General features: G+C 48.9%; 1 protein-coding gene across 1 annotated transcript in view; it reads right to left on the bottom strand.

The window, feature by feature from the left end:
• Nucleotides 1-1,522: 1,522 nt before the first annotated feature.
• GET1 (guided entry of tail-anchored proteins factor 1) overlaps nt 1,523-23,297 on the bottom strand; it is a 340,494-nt gene continuing 318,719 nt past the window's right edge. Inside the window, exon 5 of the mRNA XM_086935425.1 lies at nt 1,523-2,498. Within this exon, the coding sequence (XP_086791551.1) occupies nt 2,425-2,498 (74 nt within the window). The 3' untranslated portion in view covers nt 1,523-2,424. The remainder of the gene's footprint in view (nt 2,499-23,297) is intronic.

Genomic DNA, 23,297 nt, shown 5'->3' with positions numbered 1-23,297 from the left:
TTCAGCTATGAGTGACACAGTGTCTTGAGGATGGTACTCCAACTTTAAAGTGTGCACCAGCACCAGACAGTTAGGAAAGAGGGTGGTAGTGATGTCCTTTCGTTCAACAGTAAGGAAGATGGAGTACATGTTGTTTCATTAAAATGTCTCATCTGCAACGTATATACCTTAATGTACTTGGTGACTGCATTACTAGGATCTTTCCTACTTAATGTATTAAGCAAGGAAGACGCCAATCAGAACTCTTAAGCAAACATGTAGTAATACATACCGTATTATATATAAATATTATAAAACTGTCACCAGGACAAAGCAATAGAGACACTAAACATAGATCGAAATAGTCTTCCCCTAACAGAAATCCAGCATATGGCCTGGATGAACACCATGAGACGGCAGGTCCGCTCCGTTTCTGATGAAAAGGATCTAACCGCACTCCAAAATAACAATCACCCGAAGGCATTGGACGAATCTTACATCCTGGGGAAAGTCCAACCCAACCTAACGGAAGCACTAGGGGCCCAGGCCCGCAAGAAAATTCTGTTCATGAGGATAATGGTCCTGAGAATTTGGGACTTCAATCCAGCATGTGCATGATCAAATGAAGCAGTTTCATGTCGCCTATGTAACTACCAACGGGAATCTTGGCTCCTTTTACTGTGTTATTGCCCGAAACTCATCAACAAACGACAGAGGCTTCTTCGTCCCATCCTAAGAGCCCAAGGCATCAGAACTTGCAAGGAGGCATCAGATTGGTGCTTCTCGGAAACAAAAACACACCATCTTGCAAGAGTTGCAAAATTTCTTTTTCAGATTTGACAAGCTCTAGATGCTATAGAACAAAAAAAGGTCTGTACTCAAGCTCTCAAAATCAGAGCTGATAAACACGCCAACTAATGGCTTCCCACAAACACCAAGGGGCAAAGAAGAGCCTACTTGCCACTTCAAGTGCTCTGCCTGGAACCTAGCTGCATCAAAATTAAGTACCAGGATAGAAAGCTGAAACACAAGATTGACTCTTGGATTGTTTTTTTTTCTCACAGGAGGCACTGGGAGCGGGGTGGAAAGGGTGGGGTTCTAATTTTATTCTTTTACTGTAATGATTTTAATTAATCGAACGGTTTAATAAATCAATCAACCAGCAACCAGTAGTCAGCAAGCGTCGATTCTATTAATGTTAAGAACAAATGCAAGTGCTGAACACCTGCTCTGCATTTAGTGAGCTTCAGCTATGGATGACACAGTGTCTTGAAAATGGTGCTCCAACTTCAAAGTGTGCACCAGCATCAGACAGGAAAGAAGGTGGTAGTGATGTCCTTTCGTTCAACATTAAGGAAGATGGAGTACATGTTCTTCTATGAAAATGTCTCATTTGCAACGGATATACCTTAATGTACTTGGTGACAGCATTACTAGGATCTTGTCTACTTAATGTATTAAGCAAGGAAGAAACCAATCAGAACTCTTAAGCAAACACTTGGCAATACATACCGTATTATATATAAATATTATAAAACTGTCACCAGGAGAAACTGTCTTTACTCGTTTATATTTGAAACCAGAGAAAATGTACATAAACACAACAGTAGAGAGGACAAAAGAAGAGAACACAGGTAAACGACATTCTAAACTGTAATTGTCCCGATTTTTCGATCTTCCTTCTTCACAAAACTCGAAGTTTTGAAGTGCAAAGGAGCTAGATTTTAAGAATCTCACCATTCCAGAAATATCCAGGAGGAGTAGCAACACAACTCGTTTGTACAAAGACGACAAGAACATGCTTTATAACACATGCGGGGGTAAAAGAGTCTTTACATAGCTTATGAGCTGCAGATAAGATGACAGCAAAACAATAACAGAGTCCATATCCTTCGCTTCAGTTCCTGGTCCCCAAAAAGTAGCGACCCACAAGTTACTGCCATTAGTGTTTTATGCACAGACCATCAACAACAAGGTAACCTTGTTGTTTTGATTATTTTCTTACAGGGCCCCCGAATATACACTGCACAAATAAAAGAGTCGACTCTGGAAAGGAATAAGGACTGTTTTGTTTTGTTGCTGAACACACCACCGCTTCTGGAAATGACTGACTTTTAACTTGCTTTTTTCAAGTCATACTATGTGCATTTAAGAAACATTATCAAAAAGAAAATTCACAGATCTATTACTTTGTTTGGTTGACATATAAATAGAAAACAAGGTTTCCAAACATCCATATATCTAAAACATAGAGTGGGGGGCACAATTATATTGTGCTGGGTCCTAGTAGTACGATTTGAATACGTGGTTCCTGCATCAATGCATGTATTTAAAGAAAACAGAATAATGCCTAAAATGTGTTATTTGATGGTGGTTAACTGCCTTGATGTATTCAGTAAGACTGCCAACTGGTATGTTCACTAGGGCTCTGTGATTTCTTCCTTCTCAGCTGACAGGGTGAAGCAAAATGGCCACCACTTTGTTGCAAACCACAAGCCAACATGTAATTCCAACACCACCTGAAAGGAAATAACAGACACAATTGGTCAGTTTTCAAAATAAAAAAACAGGCTTCACCAAAATCCTCAGCTTAATACAAGAAACATACACCTTCACACAAATAATGGAGGCCATCGATCTGTCAAAGACTGGCCTGGGCTTTTGCTTTTCTCTTCAGTAGAAACAATGCACGAGTCAAAAGCCTGAAATAAAATTGAGAAAGAAAATTACAGCCACTGCGTAGGTGGTTGACTACTTGTTTGTATGCCTATGATTGATCAAGGTCAAGTTAGTGTTAGAAGGTAACAAAATGCGTGCTAAATTGCACCATGAAAAACAGTCGAGTTGTCCACTCATTGATTGCTGTGCGACGTGTGTGTTGTGCAGTACCTGATCTTGGCGTAACTTACAAGTAATCCTGTCTAGGCTCCCTGAATGCCATACAAGTTCATGCTCAACCTAAGAAGATGAGGAACAAAAACCACCAATATTCCCGGACCACATACTACTTACAGAACGTTTTCTCAAACAAGAGCTACTTACATTTAGGGCTCCCTGTTTTCCGTTTTTACTGATTTTTAGGTCGAGGGACCGTAGGCCAAGCCGGAAGTCCGGAGAATTATTGTTTCTTAGAGTGGCTGCTTTATCCCACCTCTCTTTTCGTCTCTCCTCCATTGGCTGGCTTCCTAAACGGAGGCCAGCCATTGGAGAAGAGAGTCACTCCAATAAAGCCCCGTCTCTTTCGGATTCGGGGGCGTGTTTTTTTGCATTCTTTCGCCTGTGACGTCATCCGTCACTCAAAACGCCAAAAACACGCACCCGAATCCGAAATTTTCGGATGCTTGCGGCCGCCATTGTTGCCCGACCGCGTCTGGCCCTTGCATCCCCACCGCCGCCTGCCAGAAGACTGCAGCGTGCTCTGTCTGCCGATTCTATTTCTTTATTTAATTCACCAGGAGCCTACCACGGATTGCCGCCGCGAGTCGTTCTCGAGCACACCTCTGAGGTTCCGTGACAATTGTAAGTGGTGTTTCCGACTCGCACGAATATGGTCGAGTCTAGTATCTATGAACCGCAAATGACGAGTTTAGTAAGTGTGCGCAGTTTCGCTGTGCTAACTTAAACCGTTCGTTTGTTAGGTGGGCTTTTCATCTGTACCCACGGGTTCCATTTTAGATACGGCATCCATTTTGTCTCTTGCCCTCAAGTAGTCAGCGAACGGACGCTGTCCGCTTCGCGACCCTGGGACTCCCAAGATATTTGCGGAAGACACATGTCCTTTGAAAGTGTCTTTATGACGAGGGGGTTGCTGCTGTAAGGCAGATGGCGCCGCTCGAGGCTCATCTTGCCGCACGGACTTATTGTCTCAGCCGTGCATCTCATTAGGCACGTCCCTTTGATGCCTGTATCTCGTGCTTCTCGTTACCTCCCCTTTTACACCCTTTCCGATCTCCCCACTGTCTCCGTCTTCCTCTGCACCTGTCTTCGTTCCTATTTCGATCTACTTTACTGCTGATTGGAATTTGCTAATGATGGGAAGATGGGTTTTTACAGTTGGGAACCGCCAAATGTTTCCGCACTTATGTTCCGGACCTTATGTGTTTCAAAGTGACCAAAGCGACCCCTCTGAGAGCTAAATGTGGGAACCGGGTTGTAAACTATTGTGTCTCATGTTATCTTATGGGTAAAAACTGTATAAAAGGAGCGATCCACAAAACCAATTTGAAGCAGTCTCCCCGAACTACACTCGATGTACTTCCTGTGACTTCTGTGTTCCCTGCAGTAAATAAACCTTGACTCTTTGACGCCGAAGGAAGTGTCCCGTGTCTCTGTGACTTGTACGCCGGAGCAGGTTACCCACGAAGGTTTCAGGTGTTGTGCCCTGGCACCGCTGGGACCAAAAGAGCCCAGTCCTTCAGTTGGCGCCCAACGTGGGGCTGCATCAGTGGTACCGGTCCAAGCCCGACGATCGTGAGGAACTTCGTGTGAAATCTCCGAGGGAAGGTGCACCCCGCTTCATCGATCCTGTTGTCGAAATAAGTGGCCCGAAGACTTTTCCCGCGAAGATTCCCGCCTCCTAACGGCTGCGACGGACTGCTGCCCTGACTGTAGACCTGTTTTGGCGCCTGGCGTAGACCTTGGTATAGCGAGACGATTGACGGGCCTTCCTGAGGACGCCATTGATCTTTGAGTTAAGTATTTGTGGGTCGCTCCCAGAGTCCTTTGTTGTAGACACTTTAGCGGGTGTCTTTGTTGTAAACACTTTAGCGAGTGTTTTTGTTGTACACGCTGTGTGAGTGTTTTTGTCGGTGACACTTTGCTAGCGTACTTTGTTGTTGTATTTGTTTGACGACTGCAGCCGCCAAAGACCGAGGGTTTTGTTCTTTGCTGGGACTTGGTAAATCCCGTAACCCTTGAAGTTTGTGAAACTCGGCTAGTGTGCGAGATGCCTGGTCGCAGTACTTTGTTCAGTTGTTGTAGACCTTGTGGTGCGGATTCCCTGCTGGAGGACTCGTGTCCGATACCTCCGGTTGGAACTCCTACTTATGACTTATATAGCAAACATGGGCTAGGCCCGATTGCTTTTAACGATTATTGGATAAAATATACAAAGAAAGACGGCGATCTTCGTTGGCCACCTCACGGTAGCTTCGAAGCGTCGATCTTAGATAATTTGGAAATAAAGTTGTTCGAACGTAAATCTAGGCCGGCCATGTTTGATGCCTTTCGGTTCTGGCGCAAAGAAGCCCGACAGAAAGAGATCAGACAAAATAAACGTAGTGAGCGAGATAATGTTGCTACCATAGTGAAGAAAGCTGAGCAGTTTCAGCGTGATAAGGAGGATAAGGATAAGGAAGTGTTTGAAAGACTACAGCGTATGTCCATAGATAAATGCTATCCTGCTTTACCTACGGAGTCGGATAAGAAGGAAGAGGCAGTTGAGGATTCTTTAATGTCCTATCTTATGAAGTCGCCACCTCCGTACGTACAGGGTATCGCAGCTCCTGTGGTCCCTGCCGTACCTGTTCTTCCACCTGTTATTCCTCCACCAGTTCCTCAACCTGCACCCGCTCTTCCGACTGTTCCTGCTCCTTTGCCTGTTTCTATTCCTACTGCTCCTCCGCTTCCACATACTCCTGCTCACGCTACTGCTCCTGTGTTGTTAACCCCCGTTGTTGCTAATGTTTCTACTCCTTCTCTTGTTAGTCCTGTATCTTACTCTTGTCCCTCTACTCGTAATCGTAATTCTCCCAGTGTGACTAACTTCTTTCAGTCGCTTGGACCTGTTTTTGGGTCTGCTGGTTCTGATGGTCCTCAGAGACGTAGCCAGCTTCCTGCTAATAGAGAACGTGTTGCGCTATGCAATATGGCGATGGGTTGGATAGTAAACCCTGTTAGAAATCCACCTCGTGTTGTCCTCGAAACGTTTGATCAATTCAACATACCAACTCAGAGATATGTGTTTGATGAAATGTGCAAGTTCTTACATGATCAGATAGTGGCCTTTGCGCCTGACGAGGTGCTGTCCGCCCTGTCTGAACTTCGGCTTCAGTTCGCAACTGGACTGATAGTCGACACTAATGTCCGACGCGCTATTGAGCGGTTGCTATCTCTTCGTCCCGCTCCTATTCCTCATGCATTGTTCGTTGAGGACATTGAGAAACAAGATGGGTCTGGCCAATACCCTATGCGTGAAGTTCCGCCAGTTTGGATGCCAGGTAATCCTGGGGCGAATCCCCCGGTTCCGCCATTCTTCCAGAGAGTGTGGATACACCTCCCATGGAAACGATCGGAAGTGCTTCAGGTGAAACAAACTTTGCCCGATCCTCGCAAAAATCCTGCGGGGTATTACAAAGAATTATCGCAGCTCGTGGATGCTACGGTAATGAATCTTGCCGATATCGACATGTTGTTCGGTAATGTCGTACCGCAACCGGTATGGGCGAAGATTCGTCAGGAAAATCACGCAAACGAACTAGGTGGTACTTGGGCGGCCATTGTAGCGGCAGATGGGTTGCAAGTTGGTGGCGCTAAGCCTGAGCAGATGATTGAACTTCTCCCCCAGCGAATCATTACATTAATGAAAACGCTTATGCCAGCTATGAGGGTAAATTGGGACAAGTTGTCAGCCTGTAAGCAGAAGAAAGATGAGAGTGTTTCAGACTTCTTCACGAGGTTCGAGGAAACATTCGTTGATCATAGTGGACAGGATATGGGTACTGAGGGTGGACAACGGTTGTTTGTGGATAAATTCGTATCGAACTTATTGCCCGACTTGAGCAATAAATTAAAGAATTCAGAAAGTGCGTGGGCCGTTTCTACCTCAGCTCAGATATTGGCTACGGCGCAATATTACGAAAATAGAGAGAAAGAGGAAACTGACCGTGCTGATAAAAAGACGAAAGAGCTAAAAACTAAAGTGTTGTTGCAACAAGCGTATCCGCCGCGTTCTAATCAGAATGCGTCTCAGCAGAATAGATCACAGTCGCAATCGAATCGATCGCAGCCGCGTAATGATTCCTCTTTTCAACGATCTTCGTTAGGGTACAATCAATGTGCTTATTGTAGACAGGAGGGACACATTAAATTTGATTGTCCTGCTTTAAATGATCGTAATAGTGGTAATTCGTCTAGAGGAGGCCGTGGTGGTTCACAGAATGCGTCACGTGGTAGAGGTCGTGGTGTTCAGAACGACCGTTCTGACAATTCATCAAATTCTAATAACTGTTTCGATCAACGTGGATCATCACAAGGACGATCTGCGCAGTACAATGTAGACGATTATTACGTCGATCAGGGAATTGACGACAGTAATTACTAGGACAGCCAAAGACAAGGAGAGGGAGTGGTATCAGTTCCGGTTGATCAGAGAGGGCCTTACGTCGCAGTTGCTACATCGGGCGTCGTTGAGCCTTTTCTGTTGGACACTGGTGCGGCGAAAAGTTCTATCATGCATTCGAAACTCCCTGGCGCACCTTTGTCTGGCTTAACAAATGTTTCCGTTGGATTCTCTGGCGCCCCCGTTAGCAATCCGGTTTCACGCCCTTTGCCCCTTAAAATTGGGCCTCGTGAGCTCGAAGCTCCGTTGATTTTAACCACTGGTTGTGGTGAAAATCTTTTGGGTCTGGATTTGCTTAAACGTTTGTATGCAACTTTGTATTGTTCTCCTGCAGGTGTAAAGCTTACGTTCGGAGAGAGAGTAGTCTCTCCCATGTATTTGTCCCTCGATAAGCTTCCACCGGAATTGGATTCTCTTCCTGCGTCTTTGTGGGCGACGGGTCCAAATGATGTGGGCCTACTTGATATCTCCCCTTATGTTGTTCAGTTGAAATCGAATGTGCGATTGCCACGTATTCCCCAATATCGTATCTCCCTTGATGGTGAACGAGCTTTGTTAGCGATCATCTATGATTTGATCGAGAAAGATGTTATTGAGGAGACTCGGGGAAACGTGTGCAACAGCCCTGTACTGCCCATTCTTAAACGTACTGATCCTACCAAACCGCCTGTTTATCGTTTTGTTATCGATTTACGGGAGGTAAATAAAATTGTGGTTCCTCAATTCCCTGTTGTGCCTGACATCACGGCGCTACTGACTCTGATTCCAGCTACTGCTTCGTGGTTCTCGGTGATTGATTTGAAAAATGCGTTTTTCAGCATCCCGATTGCCGAAGAGAGCAGGGACCTTTTCGGTTTCTCTCTTGGTGGACGTAGCTTCCGGTTCAAACGCGCTCCTCAGGGCTACTGTGAAAGTCCATCGATTTACAGTCAAGCTTTGAAGGGTCAACTAGATGCGTTTAGGTTGCCGGTTGGTGCGGCTTTAATCCAATACGTCGATGACTTATTGGTGGCTGCTGATACTCAGGACATTTGCAAAATTGCTACGGTATCGTTGCTGCAACATCTCTGTGAGTTGAATCACAAGGTGTCACCTTCTAAACTCCAATATTGTTGTCAAGAAGTAACCTATCTAGGTCACTTATTGTCAAAGGAGGGAAGGAGATTGACCCCAGAGAGAATTGCAGCGATTGCGCGAATGGCTGTGCCACAAACCCAAAGAGATGTGCGTGCCTTTCTAGGTATCACGTCGTACTGCAGGCAGTGGATTCCTAATTTTTCATTGCTAGCGAAACCATTGGTGGCTCTTACGTGTAAGGATGTTTCAACTCCTTTACCATGGACGGAAGAATGTCAGAAAAGTTTTTCTGAATTACGTGATTCATTGTGTTCGGCTCCTGTGTTAGGTACCCCTGATTACAGTAAGCCGTTCACGTTATATGTTCACGAGAGGGAAGGTTGTGCTTTGAGTGTCTTAACGCAACCTTTTGGTGGTAAGCAACGTCCATGTGCATATTTTTCCTCGACCTTAGACCCAGTAGCTAGAGCATTGCCGAGTTGTTTGAGAGCAACTGCGGCAGCTGCGGTCTCTATCCGACAATCAGCAGGATTGGTCATGGATAATATGCTTACGGTGATGGTTCCGCATGCAGTCGATACTCTTTTGAATTGAACGAAAACTCAGCACTTGACGAGTGCGAGGTTATCTGGGTACGAATTGACGCTTTTGGCAAGCCACATTCAGATAAAACGTTGTAATGTCCTAAATCCGGCAACTTTGTTACCAAGTAGTGCAGAGTCAGATGCAGTAACAGAACATGACTGTTACTTGCGGACAGAGGAGGAAACAAAAGGTCGAGTGGACCTTAAAAACACCCCATTGGAAGACCCGGAGGGCACTCTGTATGTGGATGGGTCATGTTTTAAATTGCCGAATGGTGATGTGACTACTGCTTATGCTGTTGTGACGTTGAATACTGTTGTTGAGACTGCGAGATTGAATCAGAATTCTGCCCAAGCTGCAGAGCTGATTGCTCTTACTAGAGCATGTGTATTAGCAAAAGGGAAACGTGTGAATGTGTACACCGATAGCCAGTACGCTTTCGGTGTAGCGCATAGCTTTGGACGGTTGTGGCGAGAGCGTGGTTTCTTCACGTCACATGGCACGAAAATACAGCATGGCCAGCTCGTGAACGATCTTTTGGATGCATTGACTTTGCCTGCTCAAGTTGCAATTGTTAAGTGTAGTGCGCATCGTAAAGTGACGGATGATGTTGGTCGTGGTAATGCGTTTGCAGATGAGATTGCTAAGGAGACTGCCCGGAACCTTAGCACTCGAATGTATGTGACGAGTTCGGTTAGGTGGCCTACAGAATCGAGTATGTGTGAGGATACTATAGAGAGTGTGAAAGCGATTCAGAATGAGGCCACCGATACTGAAAAGATGAAGTGGAAAGAAAGTACGGGAAGGTTGGATGTGAATGGTTGCTGGATTGATTTGTCGGATCAGAAAAGATGGATGTTGCCTGATGCGTATGTACTGGCCGTTGTGACAATGGCACACGGGTTAGCACATATTAGCGCGAAAGGTATTTGCAAGTTGTTGGCTGATGTGTGGAAGAATGATGGAATTACGAAATGTGCTGAACGTTTGGTGAAGAATTGTATGGTGTGTATAATGTACAATCCTGGCAAAGGAACTCCAACTCCCCCTGGCAGTTTTGCTCCTCCTTCGTATCCCTTTGAGGTGATCCAATTGGACTTCATCCATATGGAGCGATGCAATAACCTGAAATACGTTTTGGTTGTGGTTTGCGCATTCTCCCGATGGATCGAGGCCTATCCCCTCAAAGATAATACTGCTTTGTCTACTGCGAAAATCCTACTGAAGGAATACTTTCCTCGGTATGGAATGCCTAGAGTCGTGTGGTCTGATAACGGAAGTGAGTTTGTTGGAAGTGTGATGAAGAGTGTGTGTAAGGGCCTTGGAATTAATCAGAAATTCCATAGCGCCAATCATCCCCAGTCAGCTGGATTGGTTGAAGGGTACAATGGCACCCTTAAACTAAAGCTAGCGAAGATTCAGGCTACGACTGGACTTTCGTGGCCTGACGCTTTGCCTCTAGCATTACTGTCAACTAGGGCGACTGTACACTCCCGAATAGGGCTTAGTCCCTATGAAATAGTGTTCGGCCGTCCTGCGAATGTGTGGGGGGTTCCTAGGCCAGGTATATTCGTTGATCTTGAGTATCCGATGTTGATTGATTACTTACATGACTTGACTGCTAAACTGAGGTTAATTCATCAACAGGTTTACGACGCCTTGCCGACGCAGACGGAGGGTCCAGGCCACCAGCTCCAGCCCGGGGATTGGGTGGTTACCCGTAATTTTTCACGCAAGAAGAATCTGGACCCCCGTTTCACCGGACCATACCAGGTGCTCCTGGCCACGAGGACTGCCGTTCGTCTTGAGGGGCGGAAGAATTGGGTACATGCTACCCATTGTAAGCGAGTCCCTCTTCCTTTGCCGGCAGACCCGTGGGTGAGGAAAGGCATTGCGTCAACAGAAGCAGAGACATTGCCGGCGGTTGTACCTTTTAGCGACGCACAGCTTGTTGGAGAACCCTCAGCGCAGCAGAAAGCCACTGTTGAACACTTGTCAGCAAAAGACTCAAGATCAAATCAACAAACTGATCAACAGGACGCTGTCTCTTCACCGGATCCTTTGTTCGACGAGCAGACACGTCCCGGGAAACATCGATATTCTTTGCGTTCTCACACTAAGGACAAATAAAATTTTTTCTTGCTTTGCTGAAATTGATAACTGCAATATCCTCGTTTCCCCTGATCAACTTTTGAACATTCGTATCATTGAAAGTTGTTTTGTACATATATCAAGCTTCTTTCTTGTATCTTTTTCCTTCCACAGCTGAGAAATATTGTGCTACATATATACATATTGTGTATTGAGGGCCGTAGGGCCGCGCGCGTACTTCCTTCTGGACAGTAGGTCTTGACGTTAGGTTAAAGGCCGTCGGTTCCTAGGAACTCCTGGGGATTGACTATTGCTGCACAGAACGAAGTGCGTCAAGAAACGTTGCGGACGGTCGTAGGGAAATGGCATTTTCGAAGCTGAATGATTTGGAGGGAGCTCAGGCGTATAGAGTCCAGCTGCAGAAACTTAGTCGTACTAAATGTTTTGTATTCCAGTTGTTTGTATTGTTTCTGACTGCTTCTGCATTTTTGGCGGGTGGGGTGTATTACACTATGTCTTACTTTCTACTTCCTACCCCTACTCCTACTCCTTACCCTAATCTTACTTCTATTACTTCTACTGCTTCTCCTCATTCCTTTCACATGTTACCGGAACACGAACAGGCTAGACGTGTAGAATTCCGCAACAATTCCTTTATTCAGCTCCTCCATCAGCATCAGTTAGTGGTTAACACTACTAATTGTTGGGTGTGTGGGTTGATGCCACATACTACGGGTAAGGGAATTCCATATCTGGTGTTACCGTATAGTTCCCAAGGGTCAGCTCGAGCATTCCAAACAATGCTTCGAAGCGCACTGGGTTTCCACCCCACTCCAGAACAACGTTCCCCCAACTCTGGTCCTACCTCGTATCAGTGGGTGCTATCGATGGCAATAGGGGATATGGAAGATGAGATCCATGATGCTTTTCTCATCCCTAAAGAAGAGGTACAAGCCTATAGGGTCCTAAGTAGAGGGGAATATAGTATGTTCACTAATGAAAAGCAGCTTAAAAGCTCGCCTCCAATATGGGTCGTACCCCACACTGGTAATCTTTGTCTTGTGGGTCGTGGTTCGCAAGCCTCACTTGGAGCAAGTGCTTGCACTGAAAGTTACGTTCTGCCAATGTCCCCGACCCCTGTGTTTCTGGCTGCCAAGGGTACATACTTTATCTGTCATGATCGTGCATACACATGGTTGCCCACAGACTTCATGGGCTCATGTTTCGTTGCAAATCTGTTGCCTCCGACGTTCACTGTAGATGCCGATTATCATAAGACTAGAGTTGTACGAGGCGTAATTAGCGAAGAGGATACTGCCGGTCAAGAGGCAGGAGACTTTTTCAAGGGTTTCCTCCCGTTTTGGGGACCTATGGTTAATAGTAGGAACCTGAGACATTTGACTCGAGTGGTAGAATCGACAGCTAACATTACTGCCAGTGCCCTTGGTAATATCACCTCAGAACTTCAGGCGGAGAGACTTATGACGTTACAAAACCGTATGGTTTTAGATGTCGTCTTGGCAGATCGCGGTGGGGTATGTAAAGTGATCCATTCGAGCTGTTGCATTTTCATTCCAGATAATGCTCCTACTGTCTATCAAGCCATCTCGAAGTTGCATAAGATCTCCGAATCCATACACGTGGATGTAGGGGATTGGACGTTACTTGGATGGTTTTGGGGCCTGGTATCGACTTGGGGTTGGAAGATTCTGATGATCATCGGGGTTGTGGTAGCGTTCCTGTTCACGTGTTGCCTTTGTGTGCAGTGTGGTCCTGCCTTATGTGGCCTCTGTGCTACAACGTGTATGAGACAACCATCTGTTACCAAGGGGACTCGGTTGGACAGAGCTATGCTACAACGACATCTTGATGGTCTGATGAATATCGAATATGATTCCGACTAGTGCTTGCCTACATGAGGGCAAAAGGAGCGTCTGAGGTTCCGTGACAATTGTAAGTGGTGTTTCCGACTCGCACGAATATGGTCGAGTCTAGTATCTATGAACCGCAAATGACGAGTTTAGTAAGTGTGCGCAGTTTCGCTGTGCTAACTTAAACCGTTCGTTTGTTAGGTGGGCTTTTCATCTGTACCCACGGGTTCCATTTTAGATACGGCATCCATTTTGTCTCTTGCCCTCAAGTAGTCAGCGAACGGACGCTGTCCGCTTCGCGACCCTGGGACTCCCAAGATATTTGCGGAAGACACATGTCCTTTGAAAGTGTCTTTATGACGAGGGGGTTGCTGCTGTAAGGCAGATGGCGCCGCTCGAGGCTCATCTTGCCGCACGGACTTATTGTCTCAGCCGTGCATCTCATTAGGCACGTCCCTTTGATGCCTGTATCTCGTGCTTCTCGTTACCTCCCCTTTTACACCCTTTCCGATCTCCCCACTGTCTCCGTCTTCCTCTGCACCTGTCTTCGTTCCTATTTCGATCTACTTTACTGCTGATTGGAATTTGCTAATGATGGGAAGATGGGTTTTTACAGTTGGGAACCGCCAAATGTTTCCGCACTTATGTTCCGGACCTTATGTGTTTCAAAGTGACCAAAGCGACCCCTCTGAGAGCTAAATGTGGGAACCGGGTTGTAAACTATTGTGTCTCATGTTATCTTATGGGTAAAAACTGTATAAAAGGAGCGATCCACAAAACCAATTTGAAGCAGTCTCCCCGAACTACACTCGATGTACTTCCTGTGACTTCTGTGTTCCCTGCAGTAAATAAACCTTGACTCTTTGACGCCGAAGGAAGTGTCCCGTGTCTCTGTGACTTGTACGCCGGAGCAGGTTACCCACGAAGGTTTCAGGTGTTGTGCCCTGGCACCGCTGGGACCAAAAGAGCCCAGTCCTTCACCCCCACCCCCCCCCGGGTCGCTGCGCTGTCTGGGACGACCCGGAAGTGCTTCTGTACAAAACCGGAAGCAGACGGGAGCCTCCTCTTCTGCTGCCCGCAGATGGTAATCCGAAATCTTCGGATGTTTGCGACCGCCATTGTTGCCCGACCGCGTCTCGCCCTTGCATCCCCGCCGCCGCCTGCCAGAAGACTGCAGTGTGCTATGTCTGCCGGTTTTATTTATTTTATTCACCGGGAGCCTACCCGGATTGCCGCCGCGAGTCGTTCTCGAGCCCCCGTCCCGCTTTCCCCCCATCGCCGCGTGCTATTTGCACAGTTCTCTCGGAGTCTCAGTGACTCAGACAGGAAGCCAGGGAAGCCGAGTCACTGCAACTTTCACTGTCCGACCTTCCTGCCCAGACAGACACACACCGCTACCATGCGCCTCCCGGGGTCACCGCTGCCGGCCCTGCTGCTCTCCACATCTGCCCTCCGTTGCCTGGGCGCCACAACCGACGAAGCAGGTATGTTTATACACGAACGATGCCGCCTCTTCTCTTGCCGGGAGTGAGGGCAGGGGGTGCCGCCGCGTCCCCTTCCCCACGTAACCCTCATCGCCTGGTAAACGAGGCCTGATGACGGGGGGCGTGGTGAGTGCGATGACATCAGGCCCGTCTGCCTGCGGGTTTTACATGATCCGTGTGTGAGGAGTCCGGGCACCTATCCTCCTGTAACAGGATTGTTGTGGTGAGGCAGTGTGTGACGAGCATGTGAGGGAGGGGCAGACACACCTATTGAATGCTCCATGAACAGGAAGTGTTGATTTAGGAGGGCACAGAAAGGGTGCACCGAAGACGGTTGGACGTCCTTGGCACTGCCGCTGTCCAGGATTGCTGTCCAGGATTGCTGACAGTAGTGTTACATACACAGGCTATGCTGAGCTGTGGTGAGAGAAGGGGGCATTAGAGCTGTGCTGAGCTCTTTTCACCAGTCTTAGGGGTTACAGGGAAGGGGCACGTACAGGTCTAATGCCATCACTGCTGCGCTGCAATGAGGGAGTGGTCACGGCGCGCTGGGGTTCTCCCGATGCCTGCTGGATGAGATGGGCAGCGTCGGAGCGCGAAGGCCTGGTATCTTTCTGTGCACACGTTGGTGCTGTTGCCCCCTCAGGGAGGAGAGGGCAGGTGGTCGTGGTAAAGGCGCTGCACCTCCTGTTTGAGGGGGATGTTCACCTAAAAAGTGGCACCAATTTTTATATTGACATCCCTGGTGCCTAGACAGCTGATGAGAAGGTAGAGCGCCGAGGCCGCCTTCCTGTCCTTTGGATGGATATTACCCTGCCCTTCGCAGGGTAATATCCACCTCTTCGCTGAGTAAGACTCTCGATGTATTGGGTTCAGAGAGTAATAATCCGTGAGACACCCCCCCCCCCCCCCAACATATATCTCTCCACCTTCGCCGTGATCTCGACACGGGGATATTCCCTCACAACTTGTAAACAACAGTGCTAGAGAACACGTGCTGGACGGAGGGGCAGAAACAAGGAGACAGCGGGGCGATTTTGTATGGGTGTGGAGTAAGGAGGAATTTCCCATTCAGCATCCTAACATTTGGTCAGATTGACCTATAGGGCAATCAGGCAGGGCCCGATGGGTTGTCTGACAGGCCAGTGTGTTTACTTTTCCTGTCCGGTTGCGTGTATCTCCGACACGCTGCAAAACACCAACAAATGTACGAGTTCAATTGTCCTATTTGCAAGAGTGGGACCCTATTTAGCTTTTGGGTGCTCCAGGTGCACGTGCCTTTTTCTGTACCAGTCTCACCCCGCCTAACAGAGGGCATGCAAGATACTGTGCTTGCTCTCCTGCCCCCTGGCTGTGCTTGCTCTCCTGCCCCCTGGCTGTGCTTGCTCTCCTACCCCCTGGCTGTGCTTGCTATCCTGCCCCCTGGCTGTGCTTGCTATCCTGCCTCCTGGCTGTGCTTGCTCTCCTGCCCCCTGGCTGTGATTGCTCTCCTGCCCCCTGGCTGTGGTTGCCACCCTGGCCCTTGGCTGTGCTTGCTCTCCTGCCCGTGCTTGCTTCCCTGCCCCCTCGCTGTGCTTGCTCTCCTGCCCCCTGGCTGTGCTTGCTCTCCTGCCCCCTGGCTGTGCTTGCTCCCCTGCCTCCTGGCTGTGCTTGCTTCCCTGTCCCCTGGCTGTGCTTGCTTCCCTGCCCCCTGGCTGTGCTTGCTTCCCTGCACCCTTGCTGTGCTTGCTCCCCTCGCTGTGCTTGCTTCCCTGCCCCCTCGCTGTGCTTCCTTCCCTGCCCCTTCGCTGTGCTTGCTTCCCTGCCCCCTCGCTGTGCTTGCTCTCCTGTGTGGCTCTGTGTGTGTGTGTGTGTGTGTGTCTGTGTGTGTGTGAGGCTCTGTGTGTGTAGGGGGCTCTGGGTGTGTGTGTGTGGGGGGCTCTGTGTGTGTGTGGGGGGCTCTGGGTGTGTGTATGTGGGGCTCTGGTTGTGTGTGTTGGGGGCTCTGTGTGTGTGTGTGTGTGGGGCTCTGGGTGTGTGTGTGGGGGGGCTCTGGGTGTGTGTGCGGCTCTGTGTGTGTGGGGGGGCTCTGTGTGTTGTGGGGGGGCTCAGTGTGTTGCGGGGGCTCTGGGTGTGTGTGTATGTGGGGCTCTGAGTGTGTGTGTGTGGGGCTCTGGGTGTGTGTGTGGGGGGCTCTGGGTGTGTGTGTGTGTGGGGCTCTGGGTGGATGTGTGTGTGTGGGGCTCTGTGTGTGTGTGTGTGGGGGGCTCTGTGTGTGTGTGTGTGGCTCTGGGTGTGTGTGTGTGGGGCTCTGTGTGTGTGTGGAGGGCTCTGTGTGTGTGTGTGGGGGGGGGGGCTCTGGGTGTGTGTGTGGGGGGGGGGACTCTGGGTGTGTGTGGGGGGGCTCTGGTGTGTGTGTATGTGGGGGCTCTGGTGTGCGTGTGTGGGGGGGCTCTGGGTGTGTGTGGGGGGCTCTGGGTGTGTGTATTTGTGGGGGGGCTCTGGGTGTGTGGGTATGGGGGGGCTTTGGGTGTGTGTGGGGGTCTGGGTGTGTGTGTGGGGGGAGCTCTGTGTGTGTGGGGGGCTCTGTGTGTGTGTGGGGCTCTGTGTGTGTGTGGGGCTCTGTGTGTGTGTGGGGCTCTGTGTGTGTGTGGGTGCTCCATGTGTGTGTGGGGCTCTGTGTGTGTGTGGGGCTCTGTACTTGTGTGGCTCTGTGCGTGTGTGGCTCTGTGTGTGTGTGTGTCTGGGTCTGTGTGTGTGGGGGGGCTCTGGGTATGTGTGTGGGGCTTTGTGTGTGTGTGGGGGGGCTCTGGGTGTGTGTGTGTGTGTGGGGGGGGGCTCTGGGTGTTTGTGTGTGGGGCTCTGGGTGAGTGTGTGTGGGGCTCTGGGTGAGTGTGTGGGGCTCTGGGTGTGTGTGTGGGGGGCTATGTGTGTGTGGGGGGGGCTCTGTGTGTGTGTGGGGCTCTGTGTGTGTGGGGCTCTGTGTGTGTGTGTGGGGCTGTGTGTGGGGAGCTCTGTGTGTGTGTGTGTGTGGCTCTGTGCGTGTGTGGCTCTGTGTGTGTGGGGCTGTGTGTGTGGCTCTGTGTGTGTGGCTCTGTGTGGGTGGCTCTGTATGTGTGTGTGTGTGTCTTTGTGTGTGTGGCTCTGTGTGGGTGTAAATGCAATAGGTCATTCATTTGCGAGCTATTAAGCTATTGGCATTGTAAATGACAATGCCATTTATTTAACGATTAAGATATTGGCAATATAAATGATAATGCCATTTATTTAACGATTAAGCTATTGGCAATGTAAATGACAATGCCATTTATTTATGATTAAAAAAAAAAAAGTCATGAGCAATGCCAATAGCTCTACCTTTAATAATGCCGAGACCATTGCATTGTAAATGCTTGTCACATATACAGACAGAAAATTCTTGTCTGTATTTATTTTTAAATGTGGATAAAAACGGAAAATAGGTTACTTTTTCAGTAATTCTAAATACTGCCTGCCAGACCAATAGCTGTATGGATTGATAGGTAAGAGGGTTAAAAAAGAAAAGAATTTGAGTAATGAGGCTTTACCAGCAGGAGCTATACATAAGGTTGATACTGAAATGTGCATATTTTCATACAAGTGCATTGATTTATCTTCTGCAAGTGTTTGCAGCATTGAAACTTGACAGGCATTCAAGCATGAGTGCATATTTATTGGTTAAATAAATGTGGAAATACACTAATTTAGCTTCATTTTTTCACATAACCCAAAATGTGGATAAATACAACCAAAAAGCAAATATGGATAAATACAGACGGAAATGTCAACAAAATAAATACCATAAAACTGGGAGCCCTACTTATATTCAATAAAAACCATCCAGAGCCACTACTATTAGTGTTGTAATTGTGACCACATCAGGCAATATTACATTAGTGGCCACTCTATGCAAGATTATCAGCCGTCACCTCAGTACATCTCAGGGTTATCAGCAGTAATGTAAAGAAATCTTTGCCACTTTGGAATGCCTCTGCATGGATAATGCATGACAGCCATAGTTCAAAGGCTCCAGGCACCAAGGTAATGACATTAGTAATACATCTCCTGTATGCCACGTGATTTATCACTCAAATTTCAGCTTTAAATATATTTTGGAAATGTAGTCCAAACAGCTTATGAGTTCTGAAAATACATACATCTTACATTTTCATCTCTAATTCTCTGTGTGTGTTTTCCCATCCAAGATGCTCCAGGGTAAAGGGAGAATGCTAGACTCCAGCTTGGGAAGAGTTTCCCTACCTTCCCTACTCCTCCATGACTAGCGTAAGCATACTAATTCCAAGGACTTACAGGCATCCTGCATAGGGTTGGTTTTCTACACCATGCTCCGCAGGCATTCCCTGCTGATACAACCGGCAGTAAACTGGTACCAATTACTGCAGAACTAGTTGAAGCCCATACCAGTCCAGCCATGCCTGGCTGCGACTTGGCAATCATGACCACATGTTCCCAACCTCATGGTAAGATGTCCCTCCTACCTGACCCCTCTGCAGCTCTGCAGGGGTGAGACTACAATAGCTAAACTTCAAGTGATCCAAAACACTGCAGCGAGGATGGTCTTAAATCGCCCCCCCGGGATCCCCATCTCTTCCCCTGCTCGGAGAGCTTCACTGGCTTCCAGTGAAAAAAAAGATCTTTTTTTAAGATCTGTTGTCTCTCTTTTAAAGCAATCAAGGGATTGGGCCCCCGCTATCTGCAAAAAAAGCACTGTAAACAGATGTCCGGACGCAATCTAAGGTCCAATTCACTGGCCCTTCGGAAGGCCCCCCGTATCCGTCTAGCGTGTACGGGTGACAGAGCTTTTTCATACATCGCTCCCAAGTACTGGAACTCGTTACCAGATGCCCTGCGTAAATCTACATCCTATCTGGTTTATAGAAAACAACTTAATGCCTTCTTGTTCTAACTCTGTTTTTCCTGTGGAGTAATTCCATCTGGACTTGCTTTCAGTTATCTCTTAGACAAGCGCTGAGATGCCCCCGGGTAAGTCACGCGCTATATAAGAGTTCATAACATAACTGTCACCACCGAATCTTCAGTGCATATATGTGGTGCCCTATCAGGAACTCCTCGTCAGTGCATTTTGGGATGCATCAGATGCATCCCTTCACATAAAACTGTTGGAGCTAAAGATATTGTCACTGCCACTGAAACCTTTCCTTTCAAGAGTAGTGGTGGTCGACGACATGTTAGCATTATTTGCATGTTTTGTGCCAGGCTTGGCTTTTGTTCTGTTTTGTCTAAAAACCGATTAGAAAAGTTATATTAAAAAAAAAAAAGAGTTGTGCTGGTCTCGACAGACAATACTATAGCGCTAATAAAGCCATATCCCTGCTGGCTGACTACGGCCATAACATAATGAGCCTTAAAGCAAATTGGATAAACTGGGACCCTGCACACGCACTCACTTACGTCAGTTTTATCCAACTGACAACAAATTACATCAAATACAGTTGGGGTAGTGGGGAGAGAAATATATGTACTTCACGTCATAAATAGATATTGCATCTATTTTCATCTATTCTTATTTCGAAGATCTTGTCACATTACAATCAGTCCACGAACAGAATAATAGCCCAATGCACATATACATTTGATAACATGGATTAATATGAATCAAAGACCTATGGTTGCCAAAGCTCTGTAGTTGCCAAACTATAATTGTCAAAGCTATGTAGTTGCCAACACGTGTTTCGCTGAATGTTTGCTCTGCTTCTTCAGGGCTAGAAAGAGGAAGGAAAGGACAAGATAAACAAATGAACAGAGAATAAAAATATATCGAAGACTTGCACTAACTACAAGAAGCATTGAATAATTAAACATGGTTTCAAATTCTTTTAGAGTATGCTCTACACAAGTGTTAGAGATAAGGCTGCGCCACTTTCTTCGACCTGCATGAAAGGAGGAAGGGAAGAAGTAGAGGAAGGAAACAGAAAGGCCATCCATTATGACCTGACTCGCAAGCCAATAGGCCCCAGTAGCCGATCATACCAATTTAGTTGACAAGCATCAATCAAGAGTATTTGTAAAGCGCGCTACTCACCCGCTAGGGTCTCAAGACGCTGTGGGGGTGGGGGGGGGCTGCTACTGCTCGAAAATCCAGGTCTTGAGTTGCTTCCTGAAGGAGAGATGGTCCTGGGCGAGTCGTAGGTGGGTGGGGAGGGTGTTCCAGGTCTTGGCCGCCAGGTAGGGGAAGGATCTTCCTCCGGTGGTGGTTCTGCCGATCCGTGAGACGGTGGCGAGGGCGAGGCTGGCGGAACAGAGTTTTGCTGGCGTGTAGAACGTGAGGCGGTTGTTGAGGTATTCGGGGCCCAAGTCGTGGAGAGCCTTGTGTGCGTGGGTGAGGAGTCTGAAAGTGATCCTTTTGCTGACGGGGAGCCAGTGCAGGTCCCTCAGGTGGGCGGAGATGTGGCTGTGTCGGGGGATGTTCAAGACGAGTCATGCTGAGGCGTTCTGGATGCGCTGGAGTCATTTCTGTAGTTTGGCGGTGGTCTCAGCACAGAGGGCGTTCCCGTAGTGCAGACGGCTGGTGACGAGGGCCTGGGTGATCGTTTTCTTGGTTCCAGTGAGGATCCAGCGGAAGATCTTACGGAGCATGCGGAGAGTGTTGAAGCAGGAGGAGGTAGCGGCGTTAACTTGCTTGGCCATCGTGAGGCAGGAGTCAACGATGAAGCCCAGGTTGCGTGCATGGTCCGTGGGCTTGGGTGGGGGCCCCAGAGCAGGGGGCCACCAGGAGTCGTCCCAGGCAGAGATGGATGGGCCGAGGATGAGGACTTTCGTCTTGTCTGAGTTCAGTTTCAGGCGGCTGAGCTTCATCCAGTCTGCGATGTCTTTCATTCCGTCCTGGAAGCTGGCTCTGGCGGAGGTGGGGTCGTTGGTGAGGGAGAGGATCAGTTGGGTATCGTCGGCGTAGGAGATGATGTTGAGGTTGTGCTTGCATGTGATGGCTGCGAGGGGGCTCATGTAGACATTGAAGAGGGTGGGGCTGAGCGAGGAGCCTTGAGGTACGCCGCAGATGATCTTGGTGGCTTCTGCGGACTTTTTGGGTTCTGTCGGAGAGGAAGTAGGTGATCCATTCCAGGGCCTTTCCTTGGATCCCGGCGTGGCGGAGGCGGGTTGTCAGGGTGCGGTGGCAGACCGTGCCGAACGCAGCCGAAAGGTCGAGCAGGATGAGGGCGGCAGTTTCTCCGTTGTCCAGCAGGGCCCGGATGCCGCGATGAGGGCGGTCTCGGTGCTGTGGTTCGCTCGGAATCCGGACTGCGATGGGTCGAAGGAGCCGTTCGTCTCCAGGAAGGCTGTCAGCTGTTTGTTGACGGTTTTCTCTATGACTTTTGCAGGGAAGGGGAGGAGTGAGATGGGGTGGAAGTTCTTGAGGGGTCTGCTGTGGGTTTCTTCAGGTGCGGGCGCTGATCTCTGCGTGCCTCCAGCGCTCCGGGAAGGTGGCGGATATGAAGGAGTTGTTGATGATGTCCCGAAGTTTGGGTGCGATGATGGAGTCGGCTTTGTTGAAGATGTGGTGTGGGCAGGGATCGGCTGGGGAGCCTGAATGGATGGTGTTCATTGTGTGGGTGGTATCTTCCGTGCTGACCTGAGTCCAGGCGCACATGGTGGTGGTGGGGGGTGTAGGTTCGGTGGTGGGGTACGTGTTCTGAGCGCCAAAGCTGTTGTGTATGTCGACGATCTTACGGTGAAAAAAGGTGGCCAGATAGTTGCAGAGGTCTTGAGAAGGCGTGATGTCGTTGTTGCTGGCGTTAGGGTTGGAGAGCTCTTTCAAGACGTTGAAGAGTTCCTTGATGTTGTGGGTGTTGTTGTCCAGTCTTTCTCTGAAGGATGACCTTTTGGTGGTGCGGATCAGTTAGTGGTGTTTGCGGGTGGCGTTCTTGAGGGCTGTCATGTTGTCCGTTTACTGGTTGTGGCGCCAGGCTTTCTCGAGGTCACGGCAGGATTTCTTGGAGTCTTTGACATCGTTGGTGAACCACACTGCTTTCTTGCTGTTGAGTTTGCTGGGAGGGTTTTTCAGTGGAGCAAGGGTGTTGGCGCAGTCGGTGACCCACTGTGTGAGGTTGGGGTCCGTGGTGTTGGTGGGAGGGTTTAGGCGCAAGGAGGAGGTGAATTGGTCGGTGGTGATCTTGCTCCAGCATCTTCGGGGGGTTTGTTGAGGGCGGTGGTGGGTCGTTGTTTTCCTGAAATTGAAGTGTACGCAGCTGTGGTCGGTCCAGTGGGCTCGTGGTGTGGCTGAAGGAGATGTGGTTGCTGGAGGAGAAGACAGGGTCGAGCGTGTGGCCGGCGTAATGGGTGGGGGTGTTGACCAGTTGCTTGAATCTGAGGTTGGCGAGGTTGTCTAGGTAGGCGGTGGTGTTGTTGTTGTCCTGGTCGTTCTCTAGGTGGAAATTGAGGTCTCCTAGGAGGATGTAGTCGGGGGAGGCGAGGGCGAGTGGGCTGATGACGTCTGCGATGGCCTCACTGAAGTGTGAGCGTGGTCCCGGGGGTCTGTAGATGAGGGTTCCTCTGAGGGTGGTCTTGGGGTCGGTGTGAATCTGGAAGTGCAGGTGCTCTGCGCTGGCGAGGGTGTCGTCGGTGTTGGTCGTGATCCGATGTTTCTGTGGGCAACGGCAATGCCTCCTCCGGTCTGGTTGACGCAGTCCCTCCGGATGATCTTGTAGCCGTCCAGGATGGCAATGGCGATGTCGGGGGCTGAGGAGGCGTTCATCCAGGTTTCATTGAAGAAGGCGACGTCTGGTGCCGTTTTGTCCAGAAGGTCCCATAGTTCGACGGCGTGCCTGTGGATGGAGCGGGTGTTGAGCAGGATGCACTTGAGGTGGTTATTGTTGGCGGCTGTTTTGGCTGGCGCGG

Source organism: Lissotriton vulgaris, chromosome 8, assembly GCF_964263255.1.
Source record: "Lissotriton vulgaris chromosome 8, aLisVul1.2, whole genome shotgun sequence".
Taxonomy (NCBI): Eukaryota; Metazoa; Chordata; class Amphibia; order Caudata; family Salamandridae; genus Lissotriton; species Lissotriton vulgaris.
Note: the sequence above shows the minus strand (reverse complement) of the source record. Positions and strands in the feature narration are given on the sequence as shown.